Source organism: Micromys minutus (assembly GCF_963924665.1).
Source record: "Micromys minutus genome assembly, chromosome: 2".
Classification (NCBI taxonomy): Eukaryota; Metazoa; Chordata; class Mammalia; order Rodentia; family Muridae; genus Micromys; species Micromys minutus.
In genome coordinates, this window is record NC_137971.1 from 3,493,684 (window position 1) to 3,513,582 (window position 19,899).

The window sequence follows — 19,899 nt, forward strand, 5'->3', positions numbered from 1 at the left end:
TAGTTCATTTTACATGCTCTCCTGTAATATATATTTTTATATAAAATAGAATGAAATTTCTTATTTTACTCTTAAATTGTTACCTTAGATCAGTGGTTCTCAACCTGCAGGTCGCAGCCCCTTAGGGGTCACATGACCCTCTCACAGGGGTCACATATCAAATACCCTCAGACATTTACATTACAATTCACAACAGTAGCAAATTACAAGACATAGCAATGGAATAATCTTCTGGTTGGCGGTCACCACACCATGAGGAAGTGTAGTAAAGGGTTGAGCGTTAGGAAGGCTGAGAACCCTGCCTCAGACCTTGAACCTGAACCATTATCACAGAACATGGTTTGTAAAATGGACTGAGCACGGGCAGTAAGCTGACGGATAAAACCCATGTGACCCGCAGCAAGGGCAGAGTCGGGGTAGGCAGGAGTGGAGGAGGGAGAAAGAACACAGGAAGTCACTACCGATCAAAGGAATGACAGGGGCAGCGGAAAAGCAGAGCCACAGCATGATGATGCGGTGAAAAAAAAATGCCAACCACCATCCCGGCCTCCATCTGATGCTCCCTGGCAGGCGAGGGGAAGCAGAGGGCACAAGAGAAACAATAGCATGAACCACAGGACAACACAACCCACAGTCAGTCCCAGGACAACACAACCCACAGTCAGTCCCAGGACAACACAACCCACACTCAGTCCCAGGACAACACAACCCAGAGTCAGTCCAGGACAACACAACCCACAGTCAGTCCAGGACAACACAACCCACAGTCAGTCCAGGACAACACAACCCACACTCAGTCCAGGACAACACAACCCAGAGTCAGTCCAGGACAACACAACCCACAGTCAGTCCCAGGACAACACAACCCACACTCAGTCCCAGGACAACATAACCCACAGTCAGTCCAGGACAACACAACCCACAGTCAGTCCCAGGACAACACAACCCACAGTCAGTCCCAGGACAACACAACCCACAGTCAGTCCAGGACAACACAACCCACAGTCAGTCCAGGACAACACAACCCACACTCAGTCCCAGGACAACACAACCCACAGTCAGTCCAGGACAACACAACCCACAGTCAGTCCAGGACAACACAACCCACACTCAGTCCCAGGACAACACAACCCACAGTCAGTTCAGGACAACACAACCCACAGTCAGTCCAGGACAACACAACCTACAGTCAGTCCAGGACAACACAACCCACAGTCAGTCCAGGACAACACAACCCACAGTCAGTCCAGGACAACACAACCCACAGTCAGTCCAGGACAACACAACCCACAGTCAGTCCAGGACAACACAACCCACAGTCAGTCCAGGACAACACAACCCACAGTCAGTCCAGGACAACACAACCCACAGTCAGTCCAGGACAACACAACCCACAGTCAGTCCAGGACAACACAACCCACAGTCAGTCCCAGGACAACACAACCCACAGTCAGTCCCAGGACAACACAACCCACAGTCAGTCCAGGACAACACAACCTTTAGAATCTCTACCATAGTTTTAAAACAAAAAAAAATTGTTTTAAATTTCTCCTCATAATACTACCAAGTTTTCTCCTACAAGCAGCGAAAGCAGTAAATCTCTGTGAAGAACAAACGGCTTCTCCTGCAGACCTATCAGACTGTGCTCTACAGAAAATCAATCTGAGATTAGATTAGACTCAATATGGCAGCACCTCCACAGCTGTTTGCTATACCTTGGCAGTGGCTGCAAACTCACGAACAGCTAGGATTTGTCATTCACATTTGTGCCTTAGATGTACCACTGGATCACCAGGGACAAGGCACGGGACAGCCACTTCCTTAGCCCCTCTACCTGCTGGTTAGGGAGACATTTGCTTGTTCTTTCAGCAACTCTGAGGAAATACAACAATGGATACAATGTTTCTCTTGGGGAAATAGATCATAAAGTAGTACCCAAATTTTATTTGGGGTTGGAAAATGTCCCCCAGGTACCCTCTGCCTATATGGCAGCCCAGAATTCCAGATTCCAACAAGGAGACAGCAGTCCACATAGTCAAAGCACAGCAAACCAAGACTAGGACCGGGGAAAGAGTGGAACAGTTTCTATGATCCAAGCTCACAGATGCTAAGCAAAGCCTTTCTAAACACAAGTTTCATTCCTTGCTCAGACTCAAACCTCTGCTTGATGTTCTGTGCACACAAAGAGGCAATGGTTCTGTGTGCTCAGTGTGTGCTGTGTGTGCTGTGTGATCTGTGTGATCTGTGTGCTCTGTGTGATCTGTGTGATCTGTGTGCTCTGTGTGATCTGTGTGATCTGTGTGATCTGTGTGATCTGTGTGCTCTATGTGATCTGTGTGCTCTGTGTGCTTTGTATGATCTGTGTGCTCTGTGTGATCTGTGTGCTCTGTGTGATCTGTGTGATCTGTGTGCTCTATGTGTTCTGTGTGCTCTGTGTGCTTTGTATGATCTGTGTGCTCTGTGTGATCTGTGTGCTCTGTGTGATCTGTGTGCTCTGTGTGATCTGTGTGCTCTATGTGATCTGTGTGCTCTGTGTGCTTTGTATGATCTGTGTACTCTGTGTGATCTGTGTGCTCTATGTGATCTGTGTGCTCTGTGTGTGCTGTGTGTGCTGTGTGATCTGTGTGATCTGTGTGCTCTGTGTGATCTGTGTGATCTGTGTGCTCTGTGTGCTCTGTGTGATCTGTGTGCTCTGTGTGTGCTGTGTGATCTGTGTGATCTGTGTGCTCTGTGTGATCTGTGTGATCTGTGTGCTCTGTGTGATCTGTGTGATCTGTGTGATCTGTGGGATCTGTGTGATCTGTGTGATCTGTGTGCTCTGTGTGATCTGTGTGCTGTGTGCTTTGTATGATCTGTGTGCTCTGTGTGATCTGTGTGCTCTGTGTGCTCTGTGTGATCTGTGTGCTCTGTGTGCTCTGTGTGCTCTGTGTGATCTGTGTGCTCTGTGTGATCTGTGTGCTCTGTGTGATCTGTGTGCTCTGTGTGATCTGTGTGCTCTGTGTGATCTGTGTGCTCTGTGTGATCTGTGTGCTCTGTGTGATCTGTGTGATCTGTGTGCTGTGTGCTTTGTATGATCTGTGTGCTCTGTGTGCTCTGTGTGATCTGTGTGCTCTGTGTGCTCTGTGTGATCTGTGTGCTCTGTGTGATCTGTGTGATCTGTGTGCTCTATGTGTTCTGTGTGCTCTGTGTGCTTTGTATGATCTGTGTGCTCTGTGTGATCTGTGTGCTCTGTGTGATCTGTGTGCTCTGTGTGATCTGTGTGCCTGTGCTATGGTGCTGTGTGCTTTACACTATTCAAGGGCTTCAAAGAAGGACTGTAAGCACAGTACAACTAGAACATTCCAATGTACAGCGGCACCGGGGCCCGGCTGGCATTTCTGGTACTAAAGGACAGCGCCATTAAACTTCCGTCGTCTCTTACCCAGAACACCTTGTGCCGCGCTGTCCAGCGTCCCTCCATGTCCAACTTTCAATGTCTGCTTCTGCCTCTTGTTCCAGGCTGGAGTAGGCATTCCAGCTTCTACAGGAGAAATCAGGACGGGGGGAGGACATAATGACAAGTCAGGAGGCCCATGGGAGACAAGAAAACCTACTCAAGACAAAAGGTTCGCTGCAAATGTAAGGCTGTGACTGCACAGCTAGCAAAAAAAAAACAAAAACAAAAACAACAGACTTTGAACTTGTGGGCTCAGTGTCGGGGCATGCTTTTAAACAATGAAGCCATGAGGCCAGGGTGGTCTACATAGTGAGTCCCAGGGTGGCCAAGCATATATGGTGAGACCCTGTCTCAAAACACAGCAAAACTGTATAACCAGGCCTGGGAAGGTAGCTCAGCTGGTAAACCTCAGCTGCCAGTCAAGCATGAGGAACTGAGTTCAATCCCCAAAGAAAAAGCTGGTGCTGGAGAGATGGCTCACTGGTTAAGAGCACTGTTCTTCCGGAGGCCCTGAGTTCAAATCTCAGTAACCACATGGTGGCTCGCAACCATCTGTAATAGGATGATGCCCTCTTTTGTGTGTCTGAAGACAGCTACAGTACTTATATATAATAAATCTTTTTTTTTTAAAGAAAGAAAAAGTTATGTGTGGTGACATGAATTTATAATTCCTGAGCTGAGCTAGAAGCTTGCTGGCATCTACTTGGTGAGTTCCAGGCCACTGAACAGGCCAGTAAAACACCATGGCTCAAAAATAATGTGAACAAAGAAATCACTCCTGAAGTTGACCTCTGGCCTCCACACGTGTGTACACATGCATACACATGCATACACACATACACACGCACACACACACACACAGAGAGAGAGAGAGAGAGAGAGACTTCTTAAATACAAAAGAACAGTATTTCAAAATTAGTGAAATAGAAACTAGAACTCATTTTAAGAGAAACAATTATGTATGTATGTATGTATACATGTATCTATCTATCTATCTATCTATCTAATCTATCTACCTATCTATCTATCTATCTAATCTATCTACCTATCTATCTATCTATCTATCATCTATTTATCTATCTACCTATCTATCTATCATCTATCTATCTATCTATCATCTATCTATCTATCTATCTATCTACCTATCTATCTATCATCTATCTATCTATCATCTATCTATCTATCTATCTATCTATCTATCTATCTATCTATCTATCTGCCTATCTGTGTGGACATTCTGATTGCATGTTTACTTGTGCATTCTGTGTATGCAGTGTCCAAGGAGGCCTGAAGAGGGCAGCAGAGCCCCAAAAACTAAAGTAATAGATAAAAATGACACCAAATGGATGCTGGGAATGGAACCTGGGACCTCTGGAATATTAGTTAATCTTTCCAGTCCCAAGGAAAACAAAAACCAGAGTCAAAATTTACGCTAACAAGGTGGATTCTAGTGATATCTCAATAGTTAGAAAGTAACAAAAAAATTAGCTCTGGCATATACAGCTAGTTTTGAAAGACCTCAGCTAAGGTCTCTAAATGTCTGTCCTTCCCTGGTGTCTACTAACTGGGAGCACGTCTCATGCAGGGCTACTTCTACCTACAACAAATTCTCAGATGGTTTTATTAGTTGTCTTCGTGCTCAAAACTTTTAATTCGTAAAAGAAGCTAATCTCAGCAAGAGGTTAAGTGTCAACTCAGAGCCGTTAAATTGCCACTTGACTTCTGAAGCATTTAATAAACGGAAAAGAGGATCCCAACACGGCTTGTCTCACATCTCCATTATTACAGATGAACTGCATGAGAGCTGTCACGGTGACACCCTGACCCTACGTCCCGTAAACCTCCTTTATAACTACTGACACCAGGAGACAGAAAACAGCAAATAATTAAAAGAGTGCAGGGCAGAGACACGAGGAGCCAGATCAAACACGGGGGCCAGAGAGATGGCTAAGAGGCTAAGAGCACTGCTGGCTGCTCAACCTCACACCCTGACTGCCATCCCGATGGTTCAGAACCTCCGGATCAGGTGTATACTTGGGCGCTAACATTACCATTCTTGGAGGAACATGACCCCAGCACCGTGGGCTTCAAATACTTCAAATACTCCACCTTCCACTTGTAATGCACCATGCAAGTGCTCTGTCAGTGAAATCACAATGTGCATTGGGGAACTCCATATTTTCAACTTGATATGCCTTTCTTAGCATAAGATCCCATAATTTCAATCATCTTGTCTGAGCCCAAATGTATCTCTAGCTCATTCACACCGTTGAAACTATGTTCATTCTTCCAAACTGAATATTCAGATGACCATTTAAAGTCCTTTCTAACTATAAAAACCTAGTGGCCTCAGGCCTTGAAGGGTTCAAAGTTGTGGGATAGAAGGGATTCTAAAATAGGAGGAATCAGCGTAAGGACGGGCAAGAGATGTTTGCAAAGAGGCTATGCCTGCGGGCTGAGTAAATCACTGTTTGACTGGACAAGACAGAATAAGAATCTTGCAGGGCAATTCTGAGGGTGGTTAGCAAAGCACTGGGGAAGCTCACTTAGCTAATATGAATACGGAATCGCCCAATCACAGGCCCTGGGGAAGCATGTTAGAAACAGGGAATTCGGAATCGCCCAATCACAGGCCCTGGGAAGCATGGGTTAGTACCAGGGAATTTGGAATCGTCCAATCACAGGCCCTGGGGAAGCATGTTAGTAACAGGGAACTTGGAATCGCCCAATCACAGGCACTATAGGGAATTCGGAATCGCCCAATCACAGGCCCTATAGGAGAGGACGACATTAACATCGCAGAGTGCTCTGCAGACAGCAGCCTAGTGACAACCTTGAAATAATCAGTCCCAATAAAGTGCAACCAAGAAACTTCACTTTTGGTCCTGTGAAAAGCTTCTCTGGGAACCTTGGTCCAAACACCAGGCCAAACGAAAGCAACATATGTGTGAAGGAAAAACCGAAACTCCCAAGACATCCCAACGGACTCTTGATGCAGGGCCTCAGTTCAGAAGGTCCTGAATGACAGGCCCTGACAGACAGCAGCACACAGAGAAAACCCGATGCTCTGGTGTCACTGACTCTGTCGTAAAGTACCTTCCCAAAGGTGACTCCTGAGTTTACTTTGGCTCGTGACTCCGGCTTACTCTGCCACCGTGCAGCTCGAGGGTATCAGGATCAGAGAGAACGAAGGCTGGCCTGCTCTGCTCTCAGAGTTCAGACGCCCTGTCCAGAGGTGCCACCCACAGCAGGCTCTCCCCATACCTATGAACTTAAAGCAACCCCTCACAGACATGCCCACAGGTCTACCCAATATAGACAATCCCTGTCCCTCACTGAAATCCTCTACCCAGGGAATTCTAGATAATCCTGAGTGCCAGTCACACTCAGCAAATGGGCAGGGATAATACCACACTTAGCGTCTGGGGGAATGGATGTATTTGCCAATAAACATTAACATTTGCATGTTACCGGTTACAGAGGGCACATTTCTATCAGTATGGAGATGCATACCTATATGTAAGTCTCACCTTCAGGAGCTGAGGCAGGAGGATCACTAAGTGAATTCAAGGCACACCTATCTTGAAACAAACAAAAATAGATTAACTCTTCCAGGAGGCACTGAACAGGTCTCTCTGTACCGGTAATAAGACAAGCTAAGCCAAAACTGTGGAGAACCGAGAACAAACAACTACAGAGATCACAAGACCATAAGCCCAGTTAAGGGAAGAAACAACCGCTGTCCATCCTGTGCCCCCATAGGATAGCACAGGTACGGCTCAGCATGAGAGTCCAGTAAAAGAAAGGCTCTGTGGGGACTGGTCAGGGGACAGTGCTCACTAAGCAATCATGAGGACCAGAGTTTCGATCCCCAGCACCCGCATAAACAGGAGGGTGACATTAAAGCCTACCTGATTCCCAGGGCTAGGGGGTCAGCTTGCTGTTCCCTAGAGCAAGCTGAGTAGGCAGGCTTGCCTAACTGACGAGATCTGGGTTCAAGTCAGGTGCTCTAGCTCAACTGCAAGATAGAAAGTCATGCCTGAAGATGGACATCACCTCTCACCTACACACACACACACACACACACACACAGAGAGAGAGATAGAGAGAGAGAGAGAGAGGTGGGAATACATACACACACTACATACACATTCACACACAAAACAAAATGAAAGGTTTTTTTGTTTTTTAATGCTACTGCTTTAAATGATCAACAGGAAGAACGGTATGAAAAATAGCCATCTTCTATTCTAATGTTCCTCAAAAAATGCCCCCATTTAAAAAAAAAAAAAAAAAAAGAAGCAGAATCTGGAGCAAAATTTCCAAAATAAATCCCAGATCTTCAGAATTTCTGCGTCTGCAAGTGTGGACATTAGGAGCCTGTATTTGTATAGAAGATGAATTACCATGCCCTCTAAAAAGTGAAAGTAGTGTCCTTTGTAAGTCCTAGCTAACTCGGCCTATGTGTTTTACAAAGTTTGCAGCTTGGGGGTGCAGAGCCAGCGTTTCCTCTGGTGGGATTCATTTGAAAGAGCCAAACAAAAACCCTGGGAGAGATCAAACTACAGAAAACTGGGCTACAAGCATCAGGGTGGAATCCTGTGTGTGCAGACTGGCCCCTAACTCTACAATACTTCCCATGAGAAGCTCAAATGGCCATTGTTGAGTCTGCATTTGGTTAAGTCCAAGATGCCCTGGGTTTCCGTCCAGGGTTAATTCGGTGGTCACTCTTTTTCTCTCTTGAGTCATGGGCGCGCAAATTAAGTCAGGAAAAAAAAAAAAGAAAGAAAGAAAAAGAAAAACTAAAGACAAAAATCCCAGGGCACTGGCCCTGCTGCGGGATCTCCTCAGCCTGGTCCCTACCCGGGTGGCAGTACCTGCCAGCAGCTTCTCCTTCAACCGGTTCAGCAGCTCGGCTGAAGTGGGCCCTTTGGGCTTGTGCACGGCGAACACGCCGCTGAGCGACATGAGCTTAGCAGCCAGATCGGCTTTGGAGACCTGGGCTTGCGATCCAGTGCTGGCCGCCGCCGTCACCGCTGCAGCTACAGAAGCCGCGGCTGTTCCTGAAGTGTCTGAGGCTGTGTCCACAATCAGAGGTGAAAGCACCTCTGCCTCTGCAGCTGCCATGCTTTCACCGCCTGGACTAAGAGACGCACAGAGATGACACAAGTTGTATCGCACGGCCTTCTGGGAATTGTAGTCCATAGGCTCGGTATAAGATGATGGCTTCCTATGGCGCCTCAGGGTTCTGATGGAATCTCTAATATCTCTGTTTCCAAATGCTTTTAGTTCCCTGAAGGAGAGGTACAGTGGGCTTGCCGTTGTAAAATGCCCGACGCAAACACCTAATTTGTGTATTTGAGGTAAGGGAGTCACCTTTCCGTAAAAGAATGCTTTCCCCACAAAACAAAAACAAACAAAAACCCTACCTGCATGAGTGTGTGTGTGTACATATATATGAATTCTGATTTTGATAACTCCACTTTTTTGACTGAATATCCTTACAATTCTAAAAAAAAAAGTTAATGTTCTTTTAGAGGTTCTATTCCTTTATAGACATTTGTTAGGTAAGGTATCAAAAACTATAGTTAAGCCATTCGTGATGCTGCATGAAGGGCTTTCTATCAGACCAGAGCATGGCAAACATGTTGCTGACAGGTTTTGCCCTTCCCCCTTTTTCCTTCTCCCTAGCTAAGCTGTAGATTACATTCCTAAAGCCAGCCGCCGAGGCCCATTTCCTCATTAATCCACCAACTCATTCCTGAGACAAAAATCACCAACAATCAAAATTCAGTGTATGACTAATATATCCAATCATGATTTACCAACTCACCCTGGCATGGACTCCCTCTATCCCCTTACAGTGCATGCCTTTAATCCCCGTGTTTAGGAGTGAAAGGCAGGTGGTGTTAGGGGAAGGATGAAGAGAGTGGGGGGCACATGGCCCATGGAGGTACGGCGAGGCCTGAGGGCAAGGGAGATGCCTCTGAGGGGCCCATGTTGGGAATCCCTTCCCTGAGGGACCAGCCACACAACAATATAGTACGGAATAGAGTTTATTCAGGTCATGGGAGAGTTAAGAGGGTGGTAGAGACAGAGAGAGAGAAGTAGAGGAGTAGAGGCCAGCCATGAGCACGTGGGACAGAGGGGGGAAGGGAAGGGAAGAGGGAGAGCAAGGCTGCAAGAGCACAAGGCCAAGAGAGGCCAAGAGAGAGAGGAGGGGTCAAGCAGCTCTTTTTATAGTGTCAGGTCACTAGGGCGGAGCATACCTGGCCACTGCTGGGTAATTGAGGGGTGGGGTATAGCTGGCTGTTGCTAGGTAACTGAGAGGTGGGGTTTACAGAATCCCAACAGGTGGATTTCTGTGAGTTCCAGGCCAGCCAGGGTAACATACTGAGACCCTATCTCAAAAAAAAAAAAAAAAAAAAAAAAAAAACCAAACAAACAACAAACAAAAACTCCAATGGTTTAAATTAAGGTTCAAACTCTTTGCAGACCTGGCATTAGACCATCTGTCTAAGAGTAGTTCAATCCAACACAAAAGTTTGATCCTAGAATATAGCAAAGAGAAGGAAAAAAAAAATCACTTTATGTCTTCCCCAGATACATTAAATGAAAGTGCGGTTATTATGGGATGGCCACTTTGTCTTCCTTGTTTCTCCGCTTTGCCTTACAGCCATTCTCTCCTATAGTTAGTTCTCTCTGAAGCTAACATTCTTTCCTAATGATCCTACTCAGGGGATACCTTTTACATTTCTACCACTCATGCAACAAACATCTGTCAAAGCGATTGTTACAAATGTCTGGGTGATAGAAGCATCAAGTTCTAATTTCTTAAAGTAGCCTACAGCTTCCACAAATTGGACAAGCCTTTAACTCACAGGTCATTTTATTTAATGTTATCCTTCAGACTAAAATAGTCTGCAATCTCTCCTTTCTCCTTCTCTCTCCCCCATCCCCACCATATTTCTTTTCTGCTACACTCTATAATCTATATGCTTCATCCTCTAAGTGTGTGGTGATGTGGATAGGAACAGGCCCATGGGCTCATATATTTGAATGCTTTCTCATTAAGGGAGTGGGTCTATTTGACAAAGATTAGGAGGCAAGGCCTTGTTGGAGTGGGTGTAGCCTTGTTGGAGTGGGTGTGGCCTTGTTAGAGAAGGTGTATCACAGGGGTTTCAAATGCTCAAGCCAGGCCCAGTCTCACCCTCTCCCTTTCCTCTCTCCTCCTCCCTTCTCTCTCTCCCCTCTCCCTTTCCTCTCTCCCTGTCCCTCTCCCCTCTCTTTCTCCCTCTCCCCTCTTCCTCTCCTCTCTCCCTCTCCTTTTCCCCTCTCCCTCTCCTTTTCCCTCTCTCCCTCTCCTTCTCCCCTCTCCCTTTCCCCTCTTCCTCTCCCTCTCCCCTCTCCATCTCCCCTCTCCCTCTCTCCTGCCTGCTGTTCTGATCTCTCAGCTTTTTCTCCAGCACCGTGTCTGCCTATATGCTACTATGCTACTATAACTCCCACCATGACAATAATGATCTGCAAGCCAGCCCCAGTTAAATTTGTTCTTTACAAGAGTTGCTGTGGTCATGGTGTCTCTTCAGAGCAACAGAGCACTGACTAAGAAAGCTGCTTCTGATAAAGCTTATTCCATGCTGTCAGCTTAAACTTTCTGTTTGGATCCAGTCTCCAAAATCTCCTGGATGAAGCGACCCCTACCACTTGTAGAACATGGCACCTCCTCTCCATCTCTCTTGCTAACACTTTCCTACCTTGCTCTCTTGTTTTAGTATTTTCCACACCAGCCCATGTTCCTGCTTAATTTTTTCCATGCTGCCTCCTCAACTGACATATTTGCATATTTTACTAATTTTGTTAATGTCTGACCTCCTTTGTTACAATATAAGCTTCTTTGTTGATTTCAGTCTCCAAGGCCTGGGCTAACCTCAGATATAGTGCTCAATAGCACGGTGCCTAAATGAACAATGCATCTGACAGCTCCCATAGAAACCTCTACAAAGGGAGGGTAGGGACAATTTCCATGAGAGTGGAGTCCTAGCATGTAAAGTACTACATATGTGTTATAAATGTAGCTTGCCATACCTGGGTCTAAATGCCTTTCTCTCTTTTTATATGTGTGGAGTTTAGGGGGAAAAAGAATAAAACTACCTCGTGTCATTTAAGAAGGCTCTTTCTACCGAATGTGGTAACACACTTTTAATCCCAGTACAGAGGAAAAGGAAGTTAGTTCTTTGTGGATACAGGCTAGCCTGGTCTACAGGGCGAGTTCCAAGCCAGTTGGGATATACAGTGAGCCTTTATGCATGGGTCTGGATGAGATGTTTCCCAAGGGTTCATATTTTTTTAACACATGGTCCCCAGTTGGTGGCTATGTGGTATGTTGGAAGTGTGGCCTTGCTGGAGGAGGCATGTCACTGGGGACGAGCTCGGAGACGAAACCCTGGCATATTCCTCAGCCTTCCTCTGCCTCTTGCTTGTGGTTCAAGAGTCAAGCTCTGGCATCATGATCCCACCTTTCTAAGGTATAAAGGTGTGTAAGAGTTTTACTTTGACTGTACCTTTCCAACTACAACGAATAAAACTTAAAATGAAGCAAAGAATGTTTTTCTCTTAAAGAGCAAGGACCCATGACAAGAGGCTAATATTAAAACAGGCACCTCAGAGTAAGGCAAAGAAAAAAAAAAACTGACACCCCGTGACCTGGAAAGGGAAGATATCCCAGGGACTGACGTTCAATGAAAACAAAAGAAACTTTTAAAAAGATCAAGAAAGACAAAGTTGTGCCATGTATGAAAAATGTGATGGGTGGCCAAAGATAAAGATGGCCGTATCTTCTCCATCAGGTAAACTCTGGGGGAGAAATAGGAAGAGTAAGAGAGAGAAAATGTCCTAGGGGTGAAAAGATGGAACTGGACTCTCTGCTCTAATGAGATTGGCTCTCCTGGTCTAGATAGATAGATAGATGATAGATAGATAGATAGATAGACAGACAGACAGACAGACATATAGATATACAGATAATAGGTGATAGATGATAGATAGCATGAACTTTAGATAGATAGATAGGTAGATAGAGATAGATAGATAATAGGTGATAGATAGAATAAACTTCAGACAGACAGACAGACAGATAGATAGACAGATAATAGATGATAGATGATAGATAGATAGCATGAACTTTAGATAGATGGATAGATAGGTAGATAGAGATAGATAGATAGATAGATAATAGGTGATAGATAGAATAAACTTCAGACAGACAGACAGACAGACAGACAGACAGACAGACAGATAATAGGTGATAGATGATAGATAGCATGAACTTTAGATAGATAGATAGGTAGATAGAGATAGATGATAGATAGATAGATAGATAATAGGTGATAGATAGAATAAACTTCAGACAGACAGACAGACAGACAGAACTTCATTTCTGTCCTGAGAATGGAGGCCATGGAGCACACAAGAGAAAAAGTTACAGGAAACCGGCTTTGGTTGAATAGCAAAGCTGCTGCACATGGTATGTGCTGACACTAATTTTTTCCAGGCGTTACTATAATAATTCTCACTAAAAATAACTTGATAGCACAACTTCACTGCAAAGTAGATGCTGTATGACTTTTCCTGGGGACATTTGAACAACTTTCAGTTCATCTCAGAAACAAGACCGTAAAACAAATTCTACGTAAGTTGAGCTTAGTGCACCAGTGAGTTTTTCAGTGTTGCAGGAGCCCAGGTGACTCCAAGGCAGCTGCTTCACTAGACAGCCCACTCCAGCAAGAGTGAAGAATTGTAAAGGCTGCATCTTCGAGCTCCCTGCACAACTGCAGGTGTCTCAGATTCAGCGAGAGTCTCCTTTCCTCACCACCTGCTACCACTGAGATGACCTTGAGGAGAAGAGCCTTGTGGAAAGTTATAGAAACTTCCTGGGTCTTGTAAGTTTCATTTACTTTCTGAATCGGATGAACTTCCCTCTGTCTTCTAGCAGGGAATGCTTCAGTTTGAAGAAAACAGCCACTATACAGATTGATGGTGGTGGTGATGGTGGTGGTGGTGGTGATGGTGGTGGTGGTGGTGGTGATGATGGTGGTGGTGATGATGGTGGTGGTGGTGATGGTGGTGGTGGTGATGATGATGGTGGTGGTGGTGGTGATGATGGTGGTGGTGATGATTGTGGTGGTGGTTGTGGTGGTAATTATATTCCCATCTTATAAGTGAAGAACATGAACCTAAATGAAGCCCATTTGACTAGAATAGAGTCAGTAGTACCTTGGGAGTCACCAAAAGCAATTCAGGCCAAACTTATGAGAAAGACTTGGGGTTCAGAAAACCTCTAATACTCATGGTTAAAGTTTGATGTATTTAGAAGTACACATTAAAATGTGCAAGAGGCAAAGCAGACGACTGACTTATGTCAAGCTTCCAGTTTCTTCTTTCAGTGCAAGCACAGGGTTGACCCTCCTGACACCGCCGTTGTCATTTGTGGGAACTCATCTGAGCCTTTGTGCCTTGTGACTTTACTGGCAGTCAGTCGTGTAGACAAGGGTTCTGCATGACAGACTTTACTCAGTCCCTAGACACCAGAGGTCAGAACAATGCTGCAGTGGCCTGAGGCCTGAGGCCTGCCATGACATTCTTGTCAGGTAGGACATTCCAAGTCTCCGAGGCTGATTCTCCCTAGGGCTTGTTCATCTCTTGGAATGTTCAGGGTTTGAGTTGAATTAAGCTTGCTGGGTTAACACTTTACTGCACAGGAGAAAGGCTGACAGGAGACCTGGAGCCTGCCTCACTGCAGACTATTACCAAAGATCTGGGAGGACCAGGCCTACAATCCCTGCACTCAGAGGCAGAGGCAGGAGGATCACAAGGTCAAAGCCAGCCTGGACTACCATGTGACATCCTGTTTCAAAAAATAAAACAAGCTGAAGTAATGTAATTTGGATAATATTTTTTCTGCCTAAAGGAACTGGTGATAGATTCAGTGAAGTGTAAATAAACATTAGCAATATTCTTGAAGTTCCTAGGAAGATAATTGTATATGAAAATGAAGTAGTGATCATAAAAATCCAGAGTGGCGTTAATAATCCAGTAAACGTATATATTGAGACTCTGCTGGTAAGGCAGTGGGGATCACCGCCACAAACAAACAGGATATATCTCAGCTTTGGAATTCAGCAAACATACAGTGACTTTCTGCTGCCAGACGTGCAGATCTCCTAAATAAGTCACGGTACACTAACACGCTTCCTGCTGGAGAGGTTCATGGGACTGGAGAGTGAACAAACTCAGCAGCTGTGCTCTCTGTCTTTAAAAGCTGTGTGGACTTTCATCATGATATTCTCAAGAACAACATGGTGAATGGGGGCGCTGTAAGAAGAGGTAGATGGAAGAATTTGATGAGGGGAAGATGCTTAATAGATTAATGTCACCCAAATGAGGTATTTCTAGTGCTGTGTGACAGGCAGTATCGGGGGTCCTGTCATGATGACTTTGACAGGAATGTAGCAGACATGTGTATGTTGTTTGTCTCTGGCAGGGAGGTACGGAAAGAGAAGAAATCCACTTGAAGACAGAGAGATAAATTTTGTGCACTAATCATGTCTTACATGCAGAGTGATCAGCATGAAAGCTCAGCAAACCCCCTTGCAACTCTTCTAACCTCCTGAGGATTAGCATTACCAAGCAAAGACAAAGTTACGTCTAAAGGTGCTAAGTGACTGCTGGTAACACAGTGACTAGAAGTGACAGTTGGTAGAACCCGCTGTTCTGGGTCCAAAGTCCGTGGAGGTTCCAATATCCATACAGACAGGACAGCCGGGCCCTGCTTAGATAGGGTACAGATCTGGCCACAGAGACCTGGAACATAACAGTTAAAAATTAAGTTTCAGGGGCAGGCCATAGAAAGCATAGATTAGAATCAACTATGAAATAAAACCATGGAATTTCAGTCATGAACAACTCATGAGTGATTTATCTGACTATAAAAGGGTCATCAGACTAGCTAACAACAGTTTGCTTTTTCTTCCTCTCTTCCTTTCTTCCTTCCACTCCTTCTTTCCCTCCCCACCCCCACCCTGCTCCACCCCCATTCTCCCATTCTTCCCTTCCTCCCTTCCTCCCTCCTCTTTTTTTCCTCAGCTTTGAAACAGAATTGTGCTACCTATCCCAAGCTGGCCTTGAACTCAGAGCATTCTTCCTGCCTCGACCACTGGGTGCCGTGGTTATACTTGTGAACCACCATGTCTGGCTCTAGGCTTGGAAGCAATAACAGAATTATGCCCGTCTGGAAGGTGTTAGTAGACCCTGAGTGTGTGGCTGACTCTAGGTCATCTTTTGTATTCTTTCCCTGTTGCAAAGGTTTCCTGTCCTGTCTCCTCAGCCTGAGAAGGCAATGTGATTCCCCAGGAAAGCGTTTTGTGAGTCAAGTGAAGTAAGTCAAAATATTTGAACATCAGTGAACTTAGACCTGTGACGAATTTAGTAGGCCCCTCTGCTGAGGCATTTTAGCTAAGGAAGCCAAGAACTCAGTGAGGGCCCAGATTAGCAAGGGTAGATGCTTATAAGCTCAGAGACACTCTGCTGTTTGCCAAGCCTCACCAGGTCTGACCTACATTTTCTTGACAATTTGTTCCATTAAGTTATAACAATACCGCATTACAGCTTTTCTGGTCCACATCCATTAAATGAATTCATGTTACTGCCTCGGCCAACTCATTGGCATTAAAAGCCAGCTCATTTAGCAGTGCACCAGCTGGTTCACACAACCCACCTGTCAGAAATCTCACACAACTCATTTTCATATTTGTGCACACACACACTCACAAACACACAAAGCAACAATATGCCCTCTAGTTTGTTAGCCTTTGAAAAGATTCTCTCTGTGTATGTGTACACACGCATGCACCTGTGTGCCACAGAGATATGTGGAAGCCAGAGGACTTCAGCTGTTGGTCTTCTTGCACCTCGTTTGAGACAGTCCCTTGCTGCAGAGGAGTGGAGTGCTAGCCCCTGGGACTGTCCTTTTTCTGCCTCCCTTGTGTCTGTCTCGGAGCACTGACTGTGATTGCACATTGTGTGCTGCTGTGTCCAGCTACACATGAGTTCCGGGGCTCTGAACTCAGGTCCTCCTCTGCAGCAAGTGCTTCACCATCTGAGCCATGTCCCTTTCCCTGGGCTGGTTAGGATCTTACTGCTGTGGAGAAAATTCAAGACACAGACAGCTCTAGGAAGGAAACGTGGATTCCGGTTCACCGTTTCAGATAGCTGAGTCTCCTGACTCAGTGGGTTGGGCAGAATGTGGTGCTGAGAGTTGGGAGAATATCAGAAGAGGCCTTCACTTCACGGCAGACCAGGAGAAAGGGCCGGGAATCAATGACCCAATTCCAGTGACCTACTTTCTCTAGTTAGGTCCAACCTCTAAAGCTTCCAGAACATCTCAAAATAGTGTTCTCAGCTAGGGACCAAGCCCCGAGCCTTGGGGAGGGGGCTTCCTATCTACACCATAACTATTTCCCTCTGGTCACTTAAGTTAGAGACGAGGACGCTAAAGAGCAGAGCAGATAGAGCACAGACACATCCAGGGCCATAAAGCTTCATATAATGTCTAAAACAACACTAAGGTTTTAGCTCTGGACCCTTGCTGAAACCCTCTAATTACTCCCAGGCTCCCAAACCATTCACGCAAAGAGCTCAGTAAGTTCCAGCAAAGCACACTTCGTTATCATAGGATGTTAGCAGTAACAGAGAAGTCTCGAATTAAACAAGAATATACAACTACTGTATCCAAGGGGGTGTAGTAAAGGAACCGCACACCCAACCACTTGGTGATGCAATGAAAGTTGTCATTGTTCTGTGGGGAGATGCATGGAGGCAGAGAGAGAGAGAGAGAGAGAAAGAGAGAGAGAGAGAGAGAGAGAGAGAGAGACAGACAGACAGACAGACAGACAGACAGACAGAGACAGAGAGACAGACAGAGACATCTTGAAAAGTTCAGAGCAGAGAGAGAAAGTAGACTGAACAAGTCAACAGACTAAGGCTGGAAGAGAGGGAAATAGAGGTAGAGACTTGTCAGGAACCAGAGAGTAGAGCACAGAGTAGACTGTGAGAGAGGTAGTGAGGGGTGGAGAGAGTGAGGGAGAGAAGGAGAGAGGAAAGAGGGGGAAGGAGGGAAATTGAGAGGAAGGAAAGGAGTGGAAGAGAGTGAAGAAGGGATGGAGGGAGAAAAGGAGGGAGAGAGGAAGAGGGGAAGGAAGGGGAGAAGGAGGGAGGGAGGGAAGGAGAGAGGGAGAGAGGGAAATAGGGGGAGGGGGGAAATGAGAGAGAGAGGAAGGGAGACAAGGAGGTAGGGAAGGAGTAAGAGAGAGGGAGAAGAGGGGGACGGAAGGAGAGATGAAGGGAGAGGGAAGGAGAGAGGGAGGGAAGGAGAGAGTGGAGGAGGAAGAAGGGGAGGCAGGAAGAAAGAGGGTGGTAATGACAGTCTCTTGGGCAGAGAAAGAACTTCGCCTTTATAAAGAGAGTAAATAAATGGTATCTGGGAGATGAGAAGCCAGGGCTGAGGCTTTGAGGCCTGAAGCTGGTGTGGGCTTTGCTAGGCACCATGTGTGTTCCTCCCTTCAGAGGTAAAGAAAAGGACTCCTTTTGGCAGGTAGGAACCAGTTTCACAAGTTCCTGAGGGATGCTGGCTTTTCTCTAACCTCTAGAAACCCCGCCCAGCCCAAGTTTAGCAAATTTCTGGATATTTGGATGGCCTGACAGGTCCAACAACAGCTATAAATACTGAGTTCTCATTAACTTGCATTCATAGTGTAAGCACTTGTGTTTTGAGATTTCGGTTTTACTTGTGTGTATCGAGTGTCTGTGTGTGCTTCATGTGTGGGCGTGCTTGATAAAGTCAGATAAAGAAGTTACAGGTGGTTGTGAGCTACCTGTGAGAGCTGGGAACGCTGTGGCTCCCTGGGGAGAGCAGCTAGTGCTCTCTCTTAACCACTGAGCTCTCTCTCCAGTTCCTACACACTCTTAAATATAATCCACATGTCTGTATGAGATTACAAATACCAGGGGCTAGACTGAAGGGGCCACTAAAATGTAGCAGCATCTCTTATCTTTGATGGCTTTTATGTGAATATTCTTTCGTCTTCTCATTTGCATATATTTGTCTTCTTATTTGAATATGCTTATTATATACCTGCCTGGTTGGCAGGCACATAAAATAGCTTACATATGGACCACTCCTGCATGCCCACAGGGCCGTTTTAATGAAGAACTTGGAGGCAGTGCTATGAGTTTGTTCGTTAGTAGACTCTGAGGACCCCGAATGTTTAAAGCCACTCTGTTCCCATTCTGAAGATAATGTACAAATTGTCTCCATTGATTAATCTATTTTATCATGAGCCAGGGAAATGTCTTTCTGTGACTTCAGTCTTCTTTAAGCGTTTAATAATGTTCTCCACTTGAGGAAGAGTTTAGGCAGGGCTCAGAGACTCGGGAGATGGATGCTTCCCATTACCAGGTTGAATGAAAGCCTCTTATTTAGATGGGCTGCCTGCGGCTGAGAGGCTCTACCCTGGAACATTCATCATCTCAGATCCTGAAGGCTTCAACCTCCCCTATTACTACTTAATTGAATTTAGAAAAGGCATAATCTGCCTCTTTAATATTCTACATATTTTTAAATGTGAGGTTGTCTTAAGGGGGAGGATGGAGAGAGAGCTGGATGTTTCTCCTGGTCGGTTATTTGTTATCTATTCCATTTGAGCATTTTAGCCCATTGTGAAAGGAAGAACGTGTCCTTGTATTTGGAGCCACGACATGTCTAAGTTTCTAGATTTTTGCAGTTAGCTGTTAAGTATGGGCAACTTTCATTAAAGGATCAAATCAAATCAAAGCTTACATATGGATACTATAAACTAGCACTGGGTTGTATGCATTTACCTTATGGACTATACAGTGGGATTAATAAAAATAAGATATGAACTATACTCACAACTCATGTCCAAAATAGGTGTTATTTCCCCTTTTTTACTTTAAACAAGAACTAATTAGCCACCGGTGTGATTCATCAACAGAAAGACAAGCTTAGACACGAACTTTCGCCTTGGTCCACTTGTGTGGATAGCCAGCTTGCTGTATTAAACACGTAGGCGGAGTGCTTACATACGACTCATGCATACCGGGACAGCGCACTTCACATGAAGACTGACACGTCACAGCAGGGCATCGTTTCACCAAGTGGTCCTTTTCCCCTGATAAGTGGCTTTGAAAGTGGTCACATTGCCTTCCAGGTCCTCCTCTCCCACACCTTGCAGAGTTTTTTATAACCTGCCCAGGAGAATTATCATCCGCAGTGTGGCTTCGCTAGCCATTCGTCTTCCTCCCATTCGGACTCTGAAGGAAGACATCCCGAGAGCGCTCTCCCTAGGCCTCCGAGTCATACTGTTAACTCTGCAGTGCACATAAAC

General features: G+C 45.5%; 1 protein-coding gene across 1 annotated transcript in view; it reads right to left on the reverse strand.

The window, feature by feature from the left end:
* TRUB1 (TruB pseudouridine synthase family member 1) overlaps positions 1-8,563 on the reverse strand; it is a gene marked incomplete at its 5' end in the record, with an annotated part of 36,520 nt that extends 27,957 nt beyond the window's left edge. Inside the window, 2 exons of the mRNA XM_080912594.1 lie at positions 3,422-3,520; positions 8,314-8,563. Coding sequence (XP_080768720.1) covers positions 3,422-3,520; positions 8,314-8,563 — 349 coding nt within the window. The remainder of the gene's footprint in view (positions 1-3,421; positions 3,521-8,313) is intronic.
* Positions 8,564-19,899: the final 11,336 nt, after the last annotated feature.